The sequence below is a fragment of the Desmodus rotundus genome, chromosome 9 (genome assembly GCF_022682495.2).
Source record: "Desmodus rotundus isolate HL8 chromosome 9, HLdesRot8A.1, whole genome shotgun sequence".
NCBI classification, from domain to species: domain Eukaryota; kingdom Metazoa; phylum Chordata; class Mammalia; order Chiroptera; family Phyllostomidae; genus Desmodus; species Desmodus rotundus.
Window position 1 is genome coordinate 62984827 of NC_071395.1, and position 23843 is coordinate 63008669.

At 50.3% G+C, this 23843-nt stretch overlaps 1 protein-coding gene and 1 pseudogene across 3 annotated transcripts; both read left to right on the forward strand.

Moving 5' to 3' along the window:
* The first annotated feature begins 553 nt into the window (after positions 1-553).
* RNF112 (ring finger protein 112) lies at positions 554-6478 on the forward strand. Of its 3 annotated transcripts, none has more exons than XM_045199304.3 (14): positions 554-778; positions 956-996; positions 1795-2080; positions 2286-2492; positions 2598-2726; positions 2905-3009; positions 3456-3506; positions 3796-3852; positions 3937-4011; positions 4133-4247; positions 4411-4577; positions 4656-4709; positions 4815-4889; positions 5000-6478. In XM_045199304.3, exons 1-14 carry the CDS (start codon positions 725-727, stop codon positions 5468-5470), a joined length of 1887 nt encoding a protein of 628 aa, XP_045055239.2. In that variant the 5' UTR covers positions 554-724; the 3' UTR covers positions 5471-6478. The 3 variants fall into 3 exon arrangements, with proteins under 3 accessions (XP_045055239.2, XP_053767955.1, XP_053767956.1); XM_053911980.2 differs by having other exon boundaries at positions 2289-2492; XM_053911981.2 differs by having other exon boundaries at positions 554-732.
* Positions 6479-22422: 15944 nt separating this feature from the next.
* LOC112308515 (E3 ubiquitin-protein ligase RNF220 pseudogene) lies at positions 22423-23322 on the forward strand (annotated as a pseudogene).
* Positions 23323-23843: the final 521 nt, after the last annotated feature.

A 23843-nucleotide genomic window follows, 5' to 3' on the forward strand; every position in this document is an offset into this window, starting at 1 on the left:
GCCCTTCTCCCCAGAGCCCAGGAGGGGCCCTGAGAGTGAAGGGCAGGTCTAGGCCTTTCTCCAGGAGCACAGCTCTGGGAGTGGGGTTGCTCCCACCCTCCCTTCTTACAGCCTCACACGGTGAGGTCCCTCATGTGCCCAGGCCTGGTTTGGGTCTCTTCCCTGTAGCCTGGCTTTCCACCCACCTCCAGCCCTGTCCTCCTAACCTGTTGCCCACGCAGCAGCCAGAGTAACGAAGGCTGGCCTCTTGGGTGTGTAACCAGTGTCGTCACTCAGGGCCAGTCCGCAGAGGGCCCTCTGCCCAGGGGGCAGTGCTCTGCAGTCGCCATCTGGAAATACTTCATAACTGGAGCTTTGAGTTTGTGTGGAGCAAGCACCCTCCCCCTCCCTGTTCTTATCTTTTCCCGTCTCCATGGTGACTCACCACTTCAGCTTGCCTGCATCCCAGCCTCTGCCAGGGATTCTGAGCCTGGCTCTGTCCCTCCCTCTTCCAGAGCCCTGGTTCCTGCAGTCCTGTCTCCTCCCCCTGGGGTGAGTCCAGAGGCAGCCTCCTCTTTCCCGGCTGTCACATCTATTTTTCAGCTCTGACGAGTTGGCTGCTCAGGACCATCCCCCCACACTCTCCACCTGACACAGCTCAGCAGCCCTTGCAGTCTTACTGCTGCTGAAGGCCCCAGGGGCCTCCACCCTCGGCTGTGGACCCGCTCCCCACTGCCAGCCTCCCATGCCCAGGTCTGCCCTGTCCGTTATCTCCTTTTGTCACTGGTTTGGCAAGCAGGCAAGTCTTCTCAGATTTGGGGAAAGGGGTGGGGGTGGGAAGGGGCTGCCTGGGGACGGGGTGGGCGTGCAGACGGGGATGAGAGGCTGCTAAAACCCGAGATGAAGACAGACATCTGGGTTCTTTTCAAAATGACGTTTTTTGTTGTTATTTTTCCCCCAAAATTTCCTCTCCAAGGAGAGAAAGCAGAGCTTCATGGGAAACCACAGCAACAGTTGGTAAGTAGCAGGGCCTGAGGGCAGGACCTAGGTAATGGGCCTTGTAGGTCACCTGGTCCAGGAACAGGAGGCTGTGGCTGTCCCAGGGGAGGGAGCTCAAGGCTGGATCTGCCCGGTTTGGAGGAGGGTGGGGACAGGGATATTGGGTGGGTGCTGCAAGGCAGCCGATTCCAGCTCGGAGTGGGAGAGTGGAAAGAATCTTATAAGGACCAGAGCCTTCTGCCCCACCACCAGGGGGCTCCCACACTCTCCTTGAAGTCCCAGCTCTGGTGTGTTTTAAGTCGCTGTAGGAGGCTGTAGAAGGGACCACTCATTAAGCTATCCAGCCGGGTCAGTAACTCCTTGAGGAACCCCTGGCAGCAGGAGGCCGTGGGTGACGGTTTTCACGAGCCTTTGCGCCAGACGCAGGGCAGTGTGCTTGTGCAGCCCCTGCCCAGTGCCTGGCACCAACCATCTCCTCAGATCACTCCATCGGCCCCAGGAGGCAGGCGCTGCTCCTTTTCCTCTGGAAGTTAGGACACTGGGGCCCGGATCGGGGGAGAAACTTGCCCAAGGTTGTACTTGGTGGTACGGCAGAGCCAAATTTCATCCGTTCCAGGCTGCCTCCCTCCCCGGGCTCCTCTCCCCAGGCTCTGCTGCCCCCACGCTGGGGTCCCCAGGCTCTGTGATGCAAGCCAGGGAGGAACGGGCAGAGCGGGCAGAAAGTGGCTTCCCTAGGCACAGCCTGCCGGCTCAATTCCTGGCCTGTACACCCTGCACCTCACATGCTGCTCTCAAACGGCCCGTGCCGCCCCGCAGGTCCCACGCACCATTCCCCAAGTTGGAGCTGGGCCTGGGGTCCCGGCCCTTGGCGCCTCGCGAGCCCCCCGCCTGCGGCATCTGCCTGGAGCGGCTGCGCGAGCCGGTCTCCCTGGACTGTGGCCACGACTTCTGCGCTCGGTGCTTCAGCACGCACCGTCCGCCCGGCGGCGAACGGCCCCGCTGTCCGGAGTGCCGCGAGGCGTGCGCGCGCAGGAAGGGCCTCCGCGGTCTGCGCGACAAGATGAAGGGCCTGCTGCGGGGGCCGCCGCCCTCCGCTGCGCAGGTCTGGTACCAGGCCTCCTCCAGGCGGGGCGAGGGCCGCGTGGAGAGACAGGGTCAGATCCGGGGCGGGGGTGGCGGGCGGTGTAGCTCTGGCCCCAGTCTAGGATGTCAGTGTGAGAAAGGGAGGTCGGGGCCGGACACACTCCAGACTTAGGGCCCGACTGGCACCGCCGGGAGGCTGAAGGGCCCTTTTCTCTCCCGGCCAGGAGGCCTGTACCTCGAGGACCGAGCCCCTGCTGCTGGTGCGCATCAGCGCCTCCGGAGGCCTCATCCTGAGGATGGGGGCCATCAACCGCTGCCTGAAGCACCCCCTGGCCAGGGATACCCCCGTCTGCCTCCTTGCCGTGCTGGGGGAGCAGCACTCAGGAAAAACCTTCCTCCTCGACTGCCTGCTCCAGGGGCTGCCGGGCCTGGTGAGGGCGGGCTCGCGCAGGGACTGGGGCAGATGAAGGGTCCCAGCCGAGCTTTGGGAGCGGAAAGGGGACTGGATGCATCCACCCATGTTCTCTGCCCTGCAGGAGACCAGCGAAGGCGGCTGGCTGAGAGGAGGGGGCTCCCTGCAGGGGCCCCGATGGGGCGCCAACAGCCTCAGCAGGGGCATTTGGATGTGGAGCCACCCCTTCCTGCTGGGGAAGGAGGGGAGAAAGGTGAGGGGAGGCAGGGCAGGGGAAGTCAAGAGTGGGTCGGGGAGGAAGGGAAGAGACAGCAGAGATGGGCAGAGGGGAGGAGGATGGTAATGAAAGCCCTGGAGCAAGGACAAGGAGATGGGGTGGCCAGAGGTACTGAGGCCTTTGACCCCTCGGTTCGTCCCCTGCCACTGCACAGGTGGCTGTGTTCCTGGTGGACATGGGGGACGCTATGAGCCCTGAACTGAGCCGGGAAACAAGGACCAAGCTCTGTGCCCTCACCATGATGCTGAGCTCCTACCAGGTGGGGGCGCTGTGATCTGGTGTCCTGCTCCAGCTCAGCTTTTTGCAAACCTGGGGCATCTCTGCCGGGTCTAGCCCTGAGAGCACAGGGGGCAGTCACTGTATCTCGAAGGCTTTTGTGTCCAGGGTCCCTGCAGATTCTGGGGGTGCCCCTGCAAAGGAAGGATGCCCCCAGTTGGTGAAGGTGGGAACATCGCTTGTTCTAAAGGTGGGTGGAAGCTCCCTTGGGGACGGGGGTGGGGGGGCAGTTGAAGCTCTGCAGGGTCACTCCCTTGCCTGCCTTCCATCCCTCACAGCCAACTGCTCTGCAGGCTGTGGAGACCCCTGGCTGGGCTCTCCAAGGTCCCAAGACCCACAGCCAGCTGGTGAGATTCTTCCTCACTGAGGTCTTCCCAGTATCTCTTTGCCTTTGCAGACCCTCTTCCATCTTGTTCTCCTTGGTTCCAGATCCTCAACACTTCCCAGGAGCTGAAGGACACAGACCTAGAATATCTGGAGGTAAGGAGACATCTGGTGTTGGGGTGCCCCTGTCCCTGCCTTGACCATAAGGCTAGAGGACTGGACCAGGCCAGAATGAGGTGCTTTCCAGTTCTGGCCTAGGATCCCAGGACTTGGAGCTGGGTTGGTGGGTGTGAGGCAGAGGATGCAGTGCGGACACCTGGTTGGTGGGAGGCTGGAGAGGCCTGGAGCTGGGAGCCGGGAGCTGGGTTGCACAGTGGGCCCAGTGCAGAGGGGAGGCGTTGACCCTGAAGAGGCCTAGCTGTGACTCTCATTGTCCCACCTCTAGATGTTTGTCCATGTGGCCGAGGTGATGGGCAGGCATTATGGGATGGTGCCAATACAGGTGAGATGCCAATTTCTGGACCCATCACTCAGACCCAGACGCCCTGTCCCTCGGCTGCTTGTGTCAGGGCCTCTTCTCTTCCAGCGCCTGGATCTCTTAGTTCGTGACTCATTCCATCCCAGCAAGGCAGGGCAGGGGCATGTGGGTGATGTCCTCCAGGTGAGTGTGCAGAGGGAGAGGTGCGGGGTTGGGGGTGGACAGGTTGAGGTGAGGGATCCTGTAGGTAAGCTAGGAATGGGGATGGATTGCTAGCTCAGAGATCTCTTCATCCATCTCTCAGAAATCTGGCAAATACCCCAGGGTTCGGGAGCTGCTACAAGGTCAGCAAGCCCGCTGCTACCTCCTGCCTGCCCCAAGGAGACGCTGGGCCGATGGAGACCAGGGAAGCCCAGGAAGTAAGTGTTCCCAGCAGCAAAGACCTCCCCAGCTTGCGCTCCTCTGGGGGGCCAGATCCGTCCCACACTGGCCCATGTCTCCCAGCCTCTGACACCCTTTCTCCCCACCGAAGCCCGGTCCTGCTCAGTCCCATCTCCTCAGCATGAGAAATCTCTTCTGCAGACACAGAGGATGATTTCTGTCATCTGCGAGCCTACATTGCTGATGTGCTGAGCACTGCCCCCCAGCACGCCAAGAGCCGTTGCCAGGGGTACTGGAGTGAGGGACGCCCCATGGCCAGAGGGGATAGCCGCCTGCTCACAGGGCAGCAGTTAGCTCAGGAAATCAAGGTGTGAAAACTCTCCAGAGACCCAGGGGAGCCCGCTGGCCCTCTGCCCTCCCTGACCCCTCTGATGATGTTTCTGCAGAACCTCTCGGGCTGGATGGGGAGGACAGGGCCTGGCTTTGCCTCTCCGGATGAGGTACAGAGCTCCCCGGAGGACCCAGGGGGCCAGGAGGGGGGCGAGCTGGTGCACCCTGGGACCCTGGGAGGAAGCGGGAGGCAGCCTGGCTTTTCCTGTGGTCAGATGGCTGCCCAGCTGCACGACCTGAGGATGCTGGAAGCTGCCAAGAAGGAGTTTAAGGAGTTTGTGCAGCAGCAGGTAAGACCCCAGGCCTGCACAGGGGCCAGGTGTCCAGATGGGGGGAGCCCATATTGGGAGAGGGCTCTGAGTTTCCTGGTCAGGGCTCCTTCTTTCTCCTCCTGGCATAGGATGTGGCCACCAAGCGCATATTCTCTGCACTCCGGGTCCTGCCTGAGACCATGCGGAACTTCCTCTCTGCCCAGAAAGATGCCATTCTGGCTCGCCACGGAGCAGCCTTGCTGTGCCAGGAGAGGGAGCAGGCTTTGGAGGCCCTGGAGGCCGAGCTGCAGGCAGAGGCCAAGGCCTTCATGGACACCTACACCATGCGTTTCTGTGGCCACCTGGCTGCCGTGGGGGGCGCTGTGGGGGCCGGGCTCATGGGCCTGGCCGGGGGTGTGGTAGGTGCGGGCATGGCCGCAGCAGCGCTGGCTGCAGAGGCTGGGATGGTGGCAGCTGGAGCTGCAGTGGGAGCCACAGGGGCCGCTGTGGTTGGGGGTGGTGTGGGTGCTGGGTTGGCTGCCACCGTGGGCTGCATAGAGAGGGAGGAGGAGGAGAGGGTGCAGGAAGGGGACCGAGAGCCCCTGCTCCAGGAAGAGTAAACAGTCCCCAGGAGACAATAAAAGGAGGGGGAGATTCGATGGGGAAGGGAAGGAAGTGGGGGAGGGAGTGATGTTCTGAGGACCCCCATGTTCCACTCTGCCCTGGTGAATGCCCAGTGTGTGGGTAGCTGACTGAGCTGAAGAACCCAGGTGGCCCCAGGAACCTGGGGAGGGTCCCAGGGGCCATGAGGCAGTACTTAGGGCAGTAAATAGGATAAGGACCTACTTTTGGTTGCAGATAATTGCTAACCTGCCATTGACCCAAATGTGTTTGACTGCAGTGTCTCCCACCAAGAGTGAGGCTCCACCCTCCCAACAGGGGCTTATTTTCCAAGGAGTGTAGGAAGGCTGAGTGACCTGGAAGGTCTCCCCTTGGGCGGAGAGGGCCTGTCCTTCACAGAAGGGAGCAACCTAGTTGAGTGGCCTTGGTGTTCAGGATTGGAGAGCACTACTAAGGGGCTGGGGAAGGGGGTGCACCAGACAAAACCAAAGATTCTATGTGAGGTGGACAGTGGCCTAAACCCTAGAGTGGGGAAACTTGTCCCTGTGACTCTCCCCAAAGCCGCCAGCAGGACAAAGGTGGTGCTCCTCCTCCTGAAACCCCAGAGAGTCTGCGTGTGGGCCTTGAACAGGGTCTCCTGGCTGTGTCCTTGGTCACACCTGGCCAAATGCAGAGTGCCTGTTGTTTTTGTGGAATGCCATCCCAGCAATGGGTCAAATGCCAAAAACTCCTACCTGTGACTGTATCCGGAGCCCAAGCAGATGGCCCTGGGGCCAGCCTGGGAAAGTCCTGTGAGCATCCACAAGGGAGAGTGTGCGAGACGACATGCCCTGCCCTGCCTGTGAGAAGACCCCTCTGTTACACATTAGTGGGGGGCCAGATGCAGCCCCCACAGGGAACCTGAGGGCCCAGGGTCCCTCCCAGGGGTTGGGGAAGTCCTAGTAGGACAACTTCTAGGCCATTGAACTGCAAAGGGTTAATGGGCACGTTATACGAAAAATAAAAAGTGTGTGCTTGAACATTAGCTTTCCAGTAAATTTTTGAAAAAGTGTTTGAATTCAGCCCCCAGAGGGCTTTGGGGCAGGAGGAGGTGAACCAAGGTGCTCTGTTAGGGGGACTCATGGATGTGGGCGAATGAAATTCAAGAGATCTGGTAGCTGAGAGCCTGAGGCCCCCACTTGGAGGATTGTAGGAGGGCTCAGGCCAAAGGCCAAGGGCACTTTCACCTTTGCAGGCTGGTCCACTAGGACTTGGGGTCCTGCTCCCTGGGTCTCTCCTGCTTCAGGTGGCCCTATGAACAGGTGGTCACCCGGCATCTGCCCTGGCAGGAAGAGAGCATGGAGGCAGAGATGGGAAGTCCTTGCTGAAGCTATGGGGGTGGGGGGCAGGACCACTGCTGTGGGGCCAGACAGCTTAGGGTTCTCCCAGACCCCCCATAATTTCAGCAGTGGTCACAGTGTCCAAATCCTGACTTGCACAGGTGCAAACACAGGGAGGGAAAGTCTCAGCGAAGGCCCCCAGCTGGCTGACAGTGAAAGCAGAGGGGTTCCGAACCCCTGGTCCCCCTTCACAGATGCTGGAAGAGGTTTTGTGAGACTGGGCTGGGCTGAAATGGAGGCGCTCCTCCTTGGTGATTTCTTACCCCCACCCCTAACCCACTCCAGCTCTAAGGAGCAGTGTCGGGGGACAGAGGCAGACAGACGTAGTCTGGCACACATGGCTCAACAGGAGAAGTCACCGTTAGTAAGCTGGGGACAAAATTCTGATGCAGAGAAAACTCAAAGCCAGGGTGGAGGGCAGGTGGGGTGAGGACCAAGGGCTGAGGGTGGCTAACGTCTGCAAACTGAGCCTGAGGTGGGCCAGCGCCCACACTCTGGAGGTCTTTGTTGAGAGAGCCTTCCCGAAAGCCTCTCTTCAGGCCCTTCCATCATCATCTGGTAGACACAAGAGCTACAAACCTCCCCGACTTTGGGGCTGGCAGGTTCAGGACTTGGGGTAGGGGCACATTAAGAGGAGTCATAAGCCCTGGCTGATGTGGCTCAGTTAGTTAGAGCATCATCATGATATGCCAATGTTGTGGGTTCAATTCCTGATCAGGTCACAAACAAGAAACAACCAATGAACAAAAAAGTGATGTTGTCTCTCTCCTCCCTCATCCTCCCTCATTCTCTCTCAAATTAATACATAAAAAAACTTGCCCCAGTTGGTGTAGCTCAGTGGATTGAGCTCTAGCCTGTGAACCAAAGGGTTGCCAGTTCGATTCCCAGTCAGGGCACATGCCTGGGTGGCAGGCTGGGTTCCCAGTGAGGGGTGTGCAAGAGGCAACCACACATTGATTTTCCTCTCCCTCTATCCCTCTCTTCCACTCTCTAAAAAGAAGTAATAAATAAAAAATTTTTAAATAAGTAAATTTTACTTTTTAAAAAAGATTTTACTTATTTATTTTTAGACAGAGGGGAAGGGTGGGAGAGAGGGAGAGAAACATCAATGTGTGGTTGCCTGTCGCTCACCTCTACTGGGGACCCGGCCTGCCACCCAGGCATGTGCCCTGACTGGGAATCGAACTGGCGACCCTTTGTTTTGCAGGCCAGTGCTCAATCCACTGAGCCACACCTAGCCAGGGCAATAAATTTTAAATTATAAAAAAAAGAAAAGAAGAGTCCCAAAGAAGCTGGACCCAAGGAGGAACACACCAAGACACATCATAATTACATTACCCAAGATTAAATGCAAGGACCTACATCCAAGATTACTGTATCCAGCAAAGCTATCATTTAGAATGGAAGGGAAGATAAAATGCTTCTCAGATAAGGTCAAGTTAAAGAAGTTCATCATCACCAAGCCCTTATTATATGAAATGTTAAAGGGAGTTACCTAAGAAAAAGAAGATCAAAAATAGGAACAGTAAAAATGACAGCAAATTCACAGTTATTAATGACCACACCTAAAACAAAAACAAGAGCAAACTAGGCAAACAACTAGAACAGGAACAGAACCATAGAGATGGAGATCACATGGAGGGTTGTCAATAGGGGAGTGGGAGGGGGAGAGGGGGGGAAAGGTACAGAGAATAAGTAGCATAGATGATAGGTGGAAAATAGACAGGGGGAGGGTAAGAATAGTGTAGGAAATGTAGAAGCCAAAGAACTTATAAGTATGACCCATGGACATGAACTATAGGGGGGGAATTTGGGAGGGAGGGGGTGTGCAGGATGGAGTGGAGTGAAGGGGGGAAATGGGACAACTGTAATAGCATAATCAATAAATATATTTAAAAGAAAAGAAAAGAAAAGAGACCCAGAGAAACTTAGACCCTTCCACCATGCAAAGACATGGCCATCAATGAGCCAGGAAGAGGCCCCGCATCAGTTACTGTTACTGACAATGTTGGTGGCAAAATGGCAACAGTCATTACTGGCAAAATTGGACCTCAGTTCTAGAGTTTGACAAAGAAAGAATTCAGAGTCATAAACTCAAATTGTAAGAGAAAGTTTATTTAGGAAGTTACAGAGATAGTAGGAGTGAGCCAGCTGGGCTGTGTGGGCTCAGGAAACAAGTTACAGAAGCAAAGGAAGGGCTCCTGAGGCTTAGGAGAGAAAAAGGCTGAGACCTGGGTGGGGGTGGGGGGTGGGGGTAAGGGAAGGGCGTGGGCCTGCTCTCCCAGGAGAGGGGAGAGCGAGAGTATAGGATCCTTCCTCTTGTGAGTTTTAAAGGCTGGGACCTTAAGGTCTTATGGGGAGGATTTAATAGAATATTCATCAGCTTTATGCTGATGTGCCCAAATGAGATTTATTCCCACCCCCCACCCCCCACCCCCCACCCCACTGCCGACTCCATCCATCCTTCCGTGTGGTTGGCACCAATGGCACCGACTGGATTCCTGCGATCCATCTCCCTGAGTAGGTGTTGCATGCTATTTACTCTCTGGTTTGGAAGGAAAAGTGTCAACCATTTACTTTTTTTTTTAACTTTTTAAAAACTTCATTTGAGAGAGAGAGAAAGAAATCAATTTGTTTACTTATTTGTACATTTATGGTTGACCCTTGTATGTGTCCTGACCAGGGATTGAACTCACAACCTTAGTGTTTCAAGACAATGCTCTAACCAACTGAACTACCCAGGCAGGGTGCTAAACCGTTTTCCCTTAAGTACCTTTGGGTTAAGAAAGATAGGATTTTGCGATTTACTAGATGACTGTAAACTGCTTGGCCATTTACCTATCTGTCTCAGTTTCCCTATTCCACTTGTCCTGGCAGACTGGCCTGTCTCATTTCCACTTTAACCTCTTGTCTGGCTTGAATTCTTTCCTGCTCAAAACCAAGAACCATATTAGGTTGAGGCTTGAGTCCCCACTAGGGCCTCATTCCTCTAGTATCAGTAAGTCCTGATGCCACTGGTAAGCAGAATGCAAAAATTGTCCTATGGCCTATGAGAATTTCACAAACTGTGCGAAGACTTTCTTGTTTGCATTTTCACATGATTAACTATTTGAAGATTTTTTTGTAGTTACTCACAAAGTCTTACTGACACAGAGAGACCTGATCAGAGCACTGGGGAGTAGGGAGGGGCTGTAGGAGGAGGCTGCCTGAGGCAACGGTAAACAGTCTAGGATGGGATTGGCTGAGGGGCTGAATGCCTCCAGAGCACAAGGAATTATGGACAAGAAGATTTGAAATAAAAAGAGGGCAGAGACCAGCTCTTGGGCTCTTCTTCCTTGAGGATGCCTGGATGATCATGCTGCAGCTGCCTGCATTTCCCAAAGGATGGGATTTTGGGTGGATTTGGGGTGGATTTTGGATGGGAGAAGAACTCTGGGCACAGCCCAGGGTCAGGCAGGCCTGGCAGAGGGTGGTAGGTTTACTCTTTGGGTGTTTTAAAGGAGACAAACTCTGAGGCAGAAGCCTGCCATTCTTCCAAAATGGTGTAGCTTTTGTATCTTATATTGTTTTAGTTTGTAAACTAACCCTGTAGAAATAAGGTAATTAAAAACTAAGGGAAAAATGATAGGAGAACTCAGGTGTTCAAGATTTTAGCCTTAATTGATAGGCTTAAGTGATTAAAGCTATAAGTGGACTAAAGCATGTGGAAAGCTGTTATTCCAAAATTGAGTAGCTTTTGAGTAAAGACTCCTTGCCTTTATCACCAAACATGTGCCTCCTAGAGGGTGGTAGCAGGCAGCAGGCCCCCACTTGCTGTTCGCTAACATTACCCAATTGTAGCCTAAGGAACAGCATACCGTATTTTGCCATGTATAATGCTCACTTTTTTGCCCAAATTTTTGAGGCAAAAATAAGGATGCACATTATACATGGGTAACACCTGGAATACCTTGTATCTGTTCTTATGTTTTGTAATTATTTGTTATATAAAATTTCTTGTACCATAACATATTAAAAAATAAATGATAAAATGCCTTTATAATGCAAAAAACAAGTATCTAAATATAAATAAATAGAAAATTGAATTAAAAAATTAAAATGAAAGATTTTTTTCCCTAAAAGTTTGGGCAAAAAACATGGGTGCACATTATACATGGCAAAATATGGTAACTCCAGAGCCTGACAAGCTAACGTGGTTTTCTTCTATGGCCCAGTACACTTGTCCTGTGTTCCCTTTAATTGCACAAGTAACCTCACACTTACATGATAATGTAGACCCTTTGGTAATTGTTCTAACATCCAAATAATATTTCTCAGGCGCAAACGTAAAGACACCCATTGCCATTTTTATTTAGTATTAAAGCCTTCTTGTGAGGCTCAGAGAGGCACAGATTCAGTTTCCAATGTTCCTGTTCACGGCTAGTTTGAGTCTTAAGGGCAAACCCACCTTCTAGGCCGTTCTCCTCAGCAGTCCAAACCAGTCGTTCCATTACTATAGTAGGACTGTCCTGCTAAACTAGTAAGGAGATCGCAGGGCTGCTTGGTGGCTAACCAGTAAGCTCTGTTCTCACTGAGCATCTCTGAGACCTTTTGTGGTAAGTTTTTGTTCCACCATTAAATTATTCCCAGTAGTCCAATTTCAAATTTTCCCATTTTTATTACAATTATATTATTGATAGAGAGAACTCAAGAGTTGAAGACTCTAGTCTTTGTTGACAGGCTTAAGTGACTAAGGCATGTGGAAAGCTGTTATTTCAGGAACTGGAATGTATGACTACAGTGACTCCAGAAGTTCGACAAGCAATTCAACCTTGTAGCCCAGGGGTCTGCCAGTCATGGAGACGGTACCGGAGCCCTTGTGTTCCAGGGACTGGGCACTGGTGATACAGATGAAGAGTTGTTGATCAACAGGTGAAGTAGCAGGAAAACCGCAGCTGGATCGCAACTCTTATCCAAGTAACCTTTTCCCCCCAAACTCCTTACTTATTCTTCTATCTAACTAACCTTTTTTTCCAAACCCCTTACCCATACCTTTCTTCTTATAAAGAGGTCAGCTTGAGGTGAGATGTTAAGACAGTTTTTGAGGGTATGTAACCCGTTGTCTTTTCAGATTGCCGACCATATGAATAAAGTGCTGATAAAGATTCAATTCTTGTCTCTACGCATTGGTTCTGGTGGTGACAGGCAGCACAGACACTGACTTTCCTAGTTTCACTGTGTGTTTTCATAATTGGCCCAAAGCACTGAGTTGATTACTCAAAGTATTAATATCAAAAAGCATCAACTAGACCTTTCCTATTCAATTACTCTAAGAATTGTGTTTAACAAGTCTCTTTTTGTCCTCGGATGGCCCTAAACAGGCCCCTTAATGAACAGATTCCATGAAGGGAGGGTCCAGGAGATACAATTTCACTTATAAAGACTATTATTCTCAGAGGTTTTGTGTAAAATTTTGGGTTTGAGTATTGACAAAGATTTTCTTTTTGACCAAATTGTACTCTGGAGCTTTGGAATACTCCTCAACTAGGCCCTGACTTTTTGGCTTCCCTGTTCATCTCTGCAACATTGTGATTCATAAGAAATATATATTTGGTTATTCAGATGACCAAAATATATTTCTCCTATTTATTTGGTCTTCATCCACAGTTTCTGGCTCACAGCTCCTAAACGCTTGGAATTTCGTAAGTGAGGAATGAGCTAAAGGTGTCTTTTGTTGTGTTAATGAAGCAACTTCTGGAAGCACCTAAGAATGAGGGCTGGTTTACAGGAGAACCAAGCATGCCATTAGAGGGCTGGGACTTTCACTCCTACTCCAGACCTCCCAGTGGTGGAGAGGGTCTAGAGGTTGAATCGATTCCCAATGTAAATGATTTAATCAATCATGCCTAAGTAATGAATCCTCCGTAAGACCCCAAGAGGACAGGGTTTGGAGAGCTTCCAGGTGGTAAACACAAGAAGATGTGAGAAGAGACCTTGAGTGCCCTTTCCCCAAACCTTGCCCCTGTGGGGCAGGAACAAACTTTCCTCTTACCTCAAGGTTCTTTTGACTGGTCTAATTGATACTAATAACCTGGCCAGACCACAGGTGGGGGGAAAAGGAAGGGCCACAGGAGGAGATTGCAAGCCACCAGAGGCAGCTGGTGAGACTGTGTTAATTGCGTAAATAAGCTAGTGCCTTGTGAACACTCATTGGGGCAGCACATCCTGCTCTTGGCGACAGGAGGGAACATTGCACTGAGCACACACAAGTCTAGCAAAAATAACTGGTAGGGGGAAAAGCCCTCCTACCCCCTTCTGGTACCTGATTGGGGGGTGGGACCAGGGCAGGCACATACACCATAGAGGTCAAGATGGTGGCAGGGGGATTTGCTGTATCGAAGAAACCTGTCAGTCTAGCCTGGGGAAAAGAGGGGATTTATTGGGGGAAAAACCCTCCCAGAGCCCTCGGAAGTTTGGGTTAAGAAAAGCACCTGGTCCAGTCCACATGGGAAACTAATATAAACCCAGGGGAAGGAAGGGATGCTCTCTTGCCCACCTTGTGAATGCACTGGCCAGTGTTTTCAGGACCTTCTGGTACTAGATGCCATGGGGCCAAAGGTGGTGCCAATGGTGGTGCCAGCTCCTTCTGAAGAATGGACCTGAAGCTAGACAGCAACTGGGAACAAGCTGAACCACCTGGATGGTCATGCAGCAGCTGTCTGAGGCTCCCGAAGGACAGTATTTTAAGTGGAAGAAGGAACTCTGGATACTGCCTTTGGTTTTAGTCTGGCTGAGGGTGGCTGGCATTTCCTTTGGGTTTCTGGAGGGGACTGGCTTTTGAGACAAGAGTCCACCATTTTCCCAGATTGTGCAGCATTTGAATAAAGACCTCTTTCCTTTCTCTCCAGCCTCTGCTTCTGGAATTTGCCTAATTGTGGTGGGCAGCTGAGCCCCCACTTTTTGGTTCAGTAATATAACACATGAGATAAATTAGCAAGAGAAAATAACCACATTTAATACATATGTGCGAGAACTCCCTGTACACGAGAGATTCCGAGGCCCCACATGCACGAGAGGTCCAGATTTAGAAAGGAAGTGCTGATGTGTGTAAGACATTCTGAGCTAGGAGTGAGGTCATGCACCTTAGAGGCTTTGAAAGTTCATTGCAGGACAACCAGAACAGAAGTTTAGTAGATAGAAGTTTGCCCTGCCATATCGGTGGGTCAAAAAGGTTACTCCCTGATAATCTCTTATTATGAGGCAAGGCCCCTAATTCAAGTTCTTCTAGGTAGTTAATTACTTAAACCTATCAATTAAGGCTAAACTCTTTAACATCTGAGCTTCTCCTAGCTTTTCCCTGTTAGTTTTGAGTTATCTTGTTTCTATAGGGTTAGGTTATAAGCTAAAACAACATAAGATACAAAAGCTACACCATTTTGGAAGAATGGCTGGCTTCTGCCTCAGAGCCTGTTCCCCCTAGAACACCCAAAGAGTAAACCTGCCACCCTCTGTCTGTCAGGCCAGCCTGATCCTAGGCTGGGCCTGGAGTTCCTTCCCATAGAAAATACCATCCTTTGGGAAATGCAGGCAGCTGCAGAGTGATCATCCAGGCATCCTCAAGAGAGAAGAGAGAGGGCCCTTCTTTAATTTCAAATCTTCTTGCCCATAATTCCTTGTGCTATGGAGGCATTCAGCTCCTCAGCCAATCCTGTCCTCAGGCAACAGTAAACAGCCCCTCCTACAGCCCCCCTCCCTTCTCCTCCCCAGTGATCCCATCAGATCTCTCTGTACCAATATTCACTACTGTGAATAAGAAAGCAAGGCTGTTTATTGAAAGAACACAGCCGGCCCCATTTGCTATTGTGGCACCACTTGCTGAGCAGGCCTATGGCCTTGTTAAACGTGACTGCTGTTTTACTCATTGGGCTTACGTCCCCAGGACTGGAAATGACTGGAAAGCAACAACAGATCATGACCAGCCACTCCCTACAACCACAGACACAAGATAACTTTGGAGCAACTGCAACCTCTTTTTCCAGCACCAACAGCTCAGGGGGCACACAAGAGCAACCCCCCACCCCGACCCTTTTATAATCCAATTATAATCCAATAAAAGCTCAAAGCCCCCACCCCTCAGTGCTGGTGTATCCCTCCACACTGTGCGCCTCTCCTTTCTTGGAGAGTGAGTAAAACTTTACTCTGCACTTTCTTCTCTTTGTGAATTCTTCCCCAGCCCATGTCACTGACCATCTAACATTTATAACAGTAATTTCACTAAAAAAGCTCTTTTCAGTTGAGTTCAGTACCAATATCAGTGCAAGAACACCTAAGTTGCAAGTCCTCGTGGGAACCTTGGTCCATTGCTTCTGAGATGCATGCATCCAGCTGGGTTTTCTTTCACTTTGGTAGCCCCCATGTGGTGACAGCCATCTTTCCTCCAGAACACCTGCATTCATGTGAAATCTCCGGCAGGTAGGGTGGCAGTCCTCCTTCAGTGGGGTCTTCCAGGTCCTTATGCCTTTAGGTCTCAGGGTTTCAAGATGCCCTGTTAAGTATTGTACATGGTTATGACAAGATTCAGCTAAATTGGGCCCAGGATACAGTCTCAGAGCCAAATTCCTAGCTCTTTCAAACACAGCTCCTAAATTCAAAGGGAGAATACCACACTTTGCGGGAGGGCTGCCCTCATTTTTAACAAGGCTCGTGCTATAGCTATAGGCCATTTTTACCTGATAGACTGATGCATAAAATGTTCTGAGTCAGAGTCATTGCTCAGCCTGCCCAGGGGGCTGAGGGGACAGGGCGTGGGAGAGTGTGGTCTGCGTAAATCCTGAGTAACAGCGGACTTTAGGCCATCTGGACATGCTGCCAACCATGATGAGACAAAGCTGCTATTGTGTCCAGCTGCCACTGGGTGCATGTGTGGCAAAGCCAGTCGAAGAAACTGCCTGCACTTACCCAGGCTGTGGCCTGGAATAGATTCTACTAACAAACCACAAACCTCTTATACATTTGGGATAACATCACGTGTTTGGTAGGCATAGTAAGAGTCTAGTGCATAATAAGAGTCTAGTGCCTTTAAAATTGGAAGGGAGAAAGGGGAGAGAAACATCAATGTGTGGTTGCCTCTCACATGCCCTCTGCTGGGGACCCAGCCTGCAACCTAGGGATATGCCCTGACTGGGAATCAAACAAACAACCCTTTGGTTTGCAGTCCGGCGCTCAATCCACTGAGGTACCCCAGCCAGGGCTGTGAAGCATATTTTTGAAAATGGACAGAAGTTCCTTGTGACATCTAAGTTTGAGGTTCACCATGTTTTAACATGGGCTGCTGCTGCTCTGCCAACACAATCACCTCTGGAAACTGTCATCTGGCCCCATATGAATGCTGCCATGAGTTGCTGATACTCATATATCAGCAACTCAATAACTCAATTTTCTGTGAGATATTTTAGTTCCCATCAAAGTCAATAATCCCCAATTTTTCCAAATTTGCCCCATTGCATGACTTTTTAAAGATTTATTTTTAGAGAAAGGGGAAAGGAAGGAGAAAGAGAGGGAGAGAAACATCAATGTGTGGTTGCCTTTCGTGCGCCCCATACTGGGGACCTGTCTTGCAACCCAGGCATGTGCCCTGACTGGGAATTGAACCAGCGACCCTTTGGTTTGCAGGCTGGCACTCAATCCACTGAGCCACACCAACCAGGATTCACGACAGATTCTAGACAACTACTTACTATCAGTATGTACATTCACGTTAAGACTTGAACTGAGAAGCGTGGTCCTAGTAGTCTAGTAACTGCTAGTAATTAATTTTGCTTGTACTGATTTAATTACAGGCAAAACCTAAGCTTCTGAGATTTCACAAGCAGCCACCACAACAGAGAAAGTCTTAACTTGGCCACTTTTTTTCTGTATATAACTCAGCAGAAACCAGGATCAAATCTAAGTTTAATAAAATAATTTTATTTATTTATTTTTAGAGAGAGGGGAAGGGAAGGAGAGAGGGAGAGGAACATTGATATTAGAGAGAAACATCAATTGGTTGCCTCTTGCATGCTCCTAATGGGGGACCAAACATGCAACCTAGGCATGTGCCCTTATGGGAAATCGAACCGGCAACCTTTCACTTTGTGGGGTAACACCCAACCAACGGAGCAACACTGGTCAGGACTCGAATCTGAATTTTGGACAGAAAGGTCGGATAAATCACATCAGCACCTAAGGTCTTCCTCTGTTGCCATTGTGGTTGTGACTGTGTGTGTGACCAGGGTCTGGTAAGAGAGTAGCAGGGCTTAGAAGATCACATGTCCCAAGCACAATGTGGGTGTTGGTTAATAATGATTGTTCATAGCTGGACTGATGGTTCACTTACAGTTCTGGGTCTTATGCTTTGAAAGATAGCTCTCATGGAGTGTGGGACATGCGAATAAATCGAGTGACCCCAAGAAGGAACTTTCAGACTGATCAATACTGGTGCTCACTCAGGGCTGGGAGGAGGTCCCGCATGCAGAGACCCGGTGGTACATGGGACTAGATATTGCCTTTCTTGAAAAAATGTTGCACTTCAATCTGGAGCACAGCTAAACTATTAGAGATTAATTCGATCCTTTTAAGCTGTTTGTTAGCAGAAAATCCCACACTCTTTACAGGAATTCAACATCTTGGACCCAACGATGTAAAAATCACAATGTCTAGTATCCAATTAAAAGTCAATAGACATGACTTAAAAAGGAAGGAGATCTTGTCACACGTACAGCATGAATAAACCATGAACACATGACACCCAGTGCCGGACTGGCCAGTCACAAAAGAGCATACACTGTACAATTCCATTCATGTGAGGTGCCCAGAGTAGTCAGATTCATGGAAATAGGAAGCAGGGTGGTGGCTGCCAGGGGCTGGGTGGTGTGGGGGCAGAAATGGAGGGTTAGCATTAAATGGGAACGGAGTGCAGTTTTGTCGGATGAAAAATGTTTGGAGATGGATAGTAGTGACAGCTGCACAATAATGTGAATGGACTTAAGGCCACCGAACTGTACACTCATAAAACGGTTACAATGGTGAATTTTAGGTTATATATATTTTACCAGTATTTTTTCAAAATATTAATAGGTATGAAAAGGAGCAGAAAAATATTGCCTATAACCAGGAAAAAATATATCAGTAGAATCAGGTCTGTATGTGACAGAGAGATGATGGAATTCATAGATAAAGGCGTAGAAACAGCTGTCACAAATATGTTCTGTATGCTCAAGAATGCAGAAGATCAGGCAAGAGATAGAAGATATTTTAAAAAGAAAGACTAGATGGGTTTACAACAGAGTAGCTGTTACAGAGAAAAGATGAGAAGAAAGAATGAAAAGAGGGAAAGAAAAGGATATCCAGGACTTGCAGGGCTGAGACCATTTATTGTTCCAAATCAGATTGTGGGAGGAAAAAACCTCAGGTCACTGAGCAAAAGACAATCTGAAACGCCACATTGGTGTCAGCGAAGCCTCAATACAAAACGCATGTCCAGCTGACTCACTCCTATCGTAATACTGTGCGGGGTGGGCGAAAGTAGGTTTATGGTTGTGAGTATGCAAAACACGGGGTTTATTCTTGTATTGTTAAATAACACAAGAATTATTAATTATTGTTTTATTTATTTGTATTATTTGTCTTCTTATTATTGTTATCATTTGATATCCTTACTCATGACTTATCTTTTAGGTAATGATGGCTGCTAATTTAACCAACATCTTTTTCCGTATGAATGACTGTGAATCTACATCGCCCAGCCCTGGGTTTGCCCTCTCTCTACATTCTAGACTGCGCTAGGGTGTTACTGCTCATGTGGCCGTCAGAATTGTACTCGTCTATCACACTAACTTCTCCTGTGCATTCTGAGTAATTGTTAGAGGTGTCTAGACATTTAAAACTGCTACCCCTCCTGTCAATCATATATCCAAAAAAAGATATACAGAAGCTTCTAAAACAAAAGAAACACAAGTTATTCTTAAAATTTTCTAGAAGGGGTGATGTATTCCCTTTCAATGCACACCCCACAGAAAACAATTCCCACAAGAAGAATAAAACAATTAGAATAGGTAGTCCAAAGTCGTGCCTAACCTTCACCAAAGTCACAAACGTTGGGCTGGTGAACACGGCACACAGTGTACAGGTGAGTGTAGTAGAATTGTGCACCTGAAGCCTCTATGATTTTGTTCACCAGCGTCACCCCAATAAATTCAACAAAAAGGGGGAAAGAGTCATAAATGATGATACCTTTGTTCCAAAAGCCCAACAAACTAATCTAAATGCATTAACTAAATCAGCCACAAACCGGCTGTAGAGCTGTTGATTCACTCTTAGCCAGTTGAGGGGGAGCTGATGCGGTAGCACACATTTCTTGTAGGCCCCTCTCTGTAGGGACTGCAGGATGGATAGACGGTGTGCAACTAAGCTTGAAGAAGGACAGCTGACTCTAAAACAAACCCAAGTGGGTTCTGGGGCCCATCGGCTCTGAAACCTATTGCAAACATTAATAGTCACTTTGTGGCACTAGTTGCCACAACTAAAACTAGTCTATTTTAGTTGGTTCTTGTATCCTGTTCAGGGTTTTAAATGCTACTGCACAGCCACTGTCATGTTAAATGGTTCAACAGCTCATCCTATAACAAAAAGAGAAAAAGAGATTAACTTTGGATCAACTACAGAGTATATTTAATACACATGCTTCTGATCTTAATCAATAAAATCCAGACCAGGGTAAAAATCTGGACATCACAAATTAGTGTTCTGTGGTCTAATGTTTGTCCTTGGCCAAAAGAGAAACCAAGAAAGAGAAAGCAGCTCCAACATCTGGAGCACATCTGATATTCACAGCTAGGTCTAAATGTGGTCAGGAGCCTGTCAGGGGCTCCCAGCCAGGCTGCTTGGTTCCGTTGGACATGAAAGCCCCATAGACTGTAAACCTCAGAGGTTACTCTGAGACCAAGATGAAATGGAACAAAGCAAGGCTGTTCCACAATTTTATCTAAGAACAGACAGAAATAAGGTTACTGCACCACTCACAAAGTACCCAGTCACAGAACTGTCCTCTGCTTTTTTGTTTCATCACTGTTTGATTCTTATGTGTGCCTTGACCAGGGATTGCACCCACAACCTTGGTGAATTGGGAGGATGCTCTAACCAATGGAGCTCTACCTGGCCAGGGCTGTCCTCTGCTTTCTATAATACCACTTAATCTAGAGCAAATTCCTGGCTGCCGTGGGCCCTCCACCAAATCACCCACGTAACAGCCAAGTCCCATCATCGGTTTCTCTTCATACCCTCTCACTAACAGCCCTGGATCCCATGGGTACCTTCTCCTTCCTTGCAGCCAGTAAAAAGTCCATTTGGGTCAGTTACACATGTGTTTCTGGTGCGATGGCTAAAGGGCACTGCGAAGTCAAGTGTACCTGAGCACAGAGGCTGTAGAGCGGGCTTGGTGGGGGTTCTGACACTTCCCGCTGGCACCCTTGTCCCACCTACGGAAGCCTTGCTCCACCTAAATGCATAAAACAGGAGCATTCTATCTCAAAGGGGGTGGTATGAAGAATAATGAGAAGAGTCCCCCCCCCAAAAAAAGGTAACAGTGACTTACTATTCTTTCTTCTTTCAATTGTAAATTACTTCAACTACAACGCAAGATTTGAGTTCAACAGCTCAGGCCCAGCTCCTTGCAGGGCAGGGCCCAAAGCCCCAGAGCCATCACTGTGGCTCCACAGGCCACCCAGGTGCGCCAAGCTAGCTCAGGGTGGGCTCACCCTCCAGGTGTGGCAGAGCAGCCCACAGGCCTGTTCCCCCTCCATCTCATGGGAACTCAGCTGGCCTCCCCAGCACCCCTTACTCCTACCCTGAATGAAAGTATTACCATTAGCTTAATGTCTATATAATCAGCCCTCCGGGATCCACAGATTATCTCCTATTTCCAAAAGGGTGTAACTTTTTAAAAGGAACAGGTGGTCAGACTCTACCTTCCCCTTGGGACTGGACTCTGTCTCTAGCTCATTCCACCTTTGGCGGAGGAGAGGGGGTGTTGCCACAGACGTCTCCTCCTACCTCGACCCCATACCATTTATCTGTGACCCAGAGATGGATTACAAGTTTTAATTCACCCAGCACCCTTAAATATTTTTGGTTAAACAGTCAAATTATTCATATTTATTGTGGCTAAATATACATAACATAAAAGTTCCCATTTTTCCTATTTTTTCAGTGTACAGTTCCTTGTCGTTAAAGACATCCACACTCAAGTGTGAGCTGGCAGCATCTGGGAGGAGTGCAGTGCTCCTGTTTCTCTCCCCTACAACTCAACAAAGATTCCTGTGCTCAGCCCAGCCGGAAGCCTGAGCAACGCAGAGCGATCCACACTGTGCGCCTGAGGGCAGGTGATTAGACCCTGCAGGGGTGGTGGCAGGGATTCACCTTCAGTCCCAGGGGTCGCCCTGGCAGCTGCACAGGTGAGGCCTTTGACGGCCTCCCACTCCCACCCGGTGAAGGAAAAGGGCAGCAGCCATTTGGTGCCCACTACGTGGACGCCTCCCCGCCCCCCACCCCCGGGCATGGCAGTGCTGGGCAGAGGCCGCTGGGGGCCACACACACATGGCTTAGGCCTCCCAGCTGCTCTGGCACCAGAGGTCATGGGAAACTGGGCAGCCAAGGCAGCGGGGTCCGGGTATTGCTTCCCCACCCCCCACCACGCCATTGGCGCGGAGACACAGATGATCCCTGCAGCTGCGCTGTGAGCCCAGTGGTGCCACCTGCGACCGCAGTGAAATCCCTAACCGCAGTGGCATTGGCAGCAACAAGGCATTAGTGACCTCAGAGGCAAAAGCAGTGGAAAACACGGCACCAGGGACAACCCCGGCAGAGGCTGGAGAGAAGGGCCGTCTCTTACCTGGGACGAAATCTGCGAAAAAATCCAACCTTTGTGCTGTACTGTCATCTACTGGAAAGCAAAAGAAAGGCCTCTGATGACCAACTGGCTGCATTGTTCTCTGCTTCAAACGTGCAGTCAGTGGAACAAGCCACCAAGCACCGTGAATAACCACAGCGCCACCAAAAGGAAATGGCAACGCTCAGAAACCAAACTCAAAGTCACGAAAGTTTGTGATGTAAACGATAGAGATTTAAAAATAGCTGTCATGAAGTAACTCAAAGAGATGTAAGAAAACCGAGAAAGGCAGTTCAGTGAGCTCAGAAATAAAATAAATGGATAGAAGGAGTATTTACCAAAGAGATTTAAATTCTAAAACCAACCAACCAACCAACCAACAAACCAAACAAACAATTCAGAGCTGACAAACTCAGTAAATGAGATGAAAAACTCATTAGAAAGTAGTGGGAACAGAGCAGACCCACTGGAAGAGAGAATTTTCAAGCTTGAAGATAGAAATAGAAATGGCTCAGGTGGAAGAGAAGAGGAAACTAGGATTTTTATTTTTATTGTTTTTAATGAAAGAGGCCACTGCTGGGAAGCCGGGGGAACCGCCTGCATCGCTGCCCTCCCCGCTGGAGCGTGGGATCGCCGGATGCTGGGGCTGGGGCTGCACCACCCTGCGGACATGCCAAGGGCCCGAGTGGCTGGCCAGACAAGCAGGAGCCCTGTGGGAGGGAGGAAGATCTTCCCACAGAACTCCCTGCGAATGTGCCAGCCTGCAGAGCCAACTGCAGGCTCGGAAGGGGAAAAGAAACTGAGGATGCAAGATGAAGGGAGCGCATACCTCCTGGGCAATCTCCTGGACAGAATCAGGGCAGATGAGTAGGCCTGTGGAGCACTGCCGTCCTAGGAGAGGGCGCTCCTGCTTGGCCAAGGGTGAGGCTGTGGATGTCTAGCACGAGCACAGCAACTGCTTGGAGGGGTTTGAGTGGTGCAGGCCACCACCCCCCTGGAAAGGTGGTTTCGGAGGCTCTGGCTCCATCCTGTGCAGCGGCAAAGAGAACCCGGACAGGGATGCCTACCCAGGTGTGGATGAGGCAACACGCTGGAGTATGGGGAGCTGCAGTCCCCAGATGCTGCACCGCCTGCACCTGTGAGGAGCCAGAAGCCGGGTAAAGTCGAGGACAGAGAGGCACTCCAGGAGTAGCCCTAAGTGGCAGCCCTCCCAGCACATGCATCACACCTGAGTTCTCCAAATAGGCCAGGGATGAGATGCCCCTACCAGCAACAGGGAGAGCAGAAAGCAGGAGGCCATGCAGAAGACCTGTGAGAATAACGACACTGAGAAAGTAACCACATTTGAGGCCCTGAAGGCTCAGGTCAGGGACCTTGAATGGCAGCTCTCCTGTGGGGACCCTTACAAATGCCTCATCTGCTTGGACTCATACTTGATGCCCCTAACATCCATCCAGTGTGGTGGGTGCACTTTGAGGAGTGCTGACTGTGGACCCTGGGCTCCCAGAAGCTCTGCCCTTAGTGTAACACTATCACAGAGCCCAGGGACCTGTGGAGAATATGCCTGTGAGCGAGCCACCCCACAAGCCTTGTCTCAAGCAACCCTGCCTGCCTCTGTGATGCAACCCTATCCCTTGTACATACTTGCACACGGGTTCCCTGTGTACGTACACACGCATTCACACACACACACACACACACAAAGGCCTCTGGAGCCATAGTGGAGGCTGAGGGCCAGGCCCTGTCTGCTGGCTCCCACCAAAATTGGGGACCATACCTATTCCAGGTTCTGTTCCCTGGTGGGGCAGGTAGGTGTATGTGAGGTGGGTAGCAGGGCAAAGCCCCTTAGATCCTGCCCCCAGGCCAATTGACAGACAGACAGACACATGTGAACACCAGACTGAAGTCCTTCTCCCTGTGTAAACTACATTTGACATAGATCAAACCAATATAAACAGCTAAAAAAAAATGACAGAACTCTATGAGAACTAGCTAATTGTATTAGAAAGGGTAACATAAGGATACCAGGTAGCCCAGAAGGAGAGCAGAAGAAGGAGACAGGGAGCCCACTAAAAGAAATAATAGATAAGA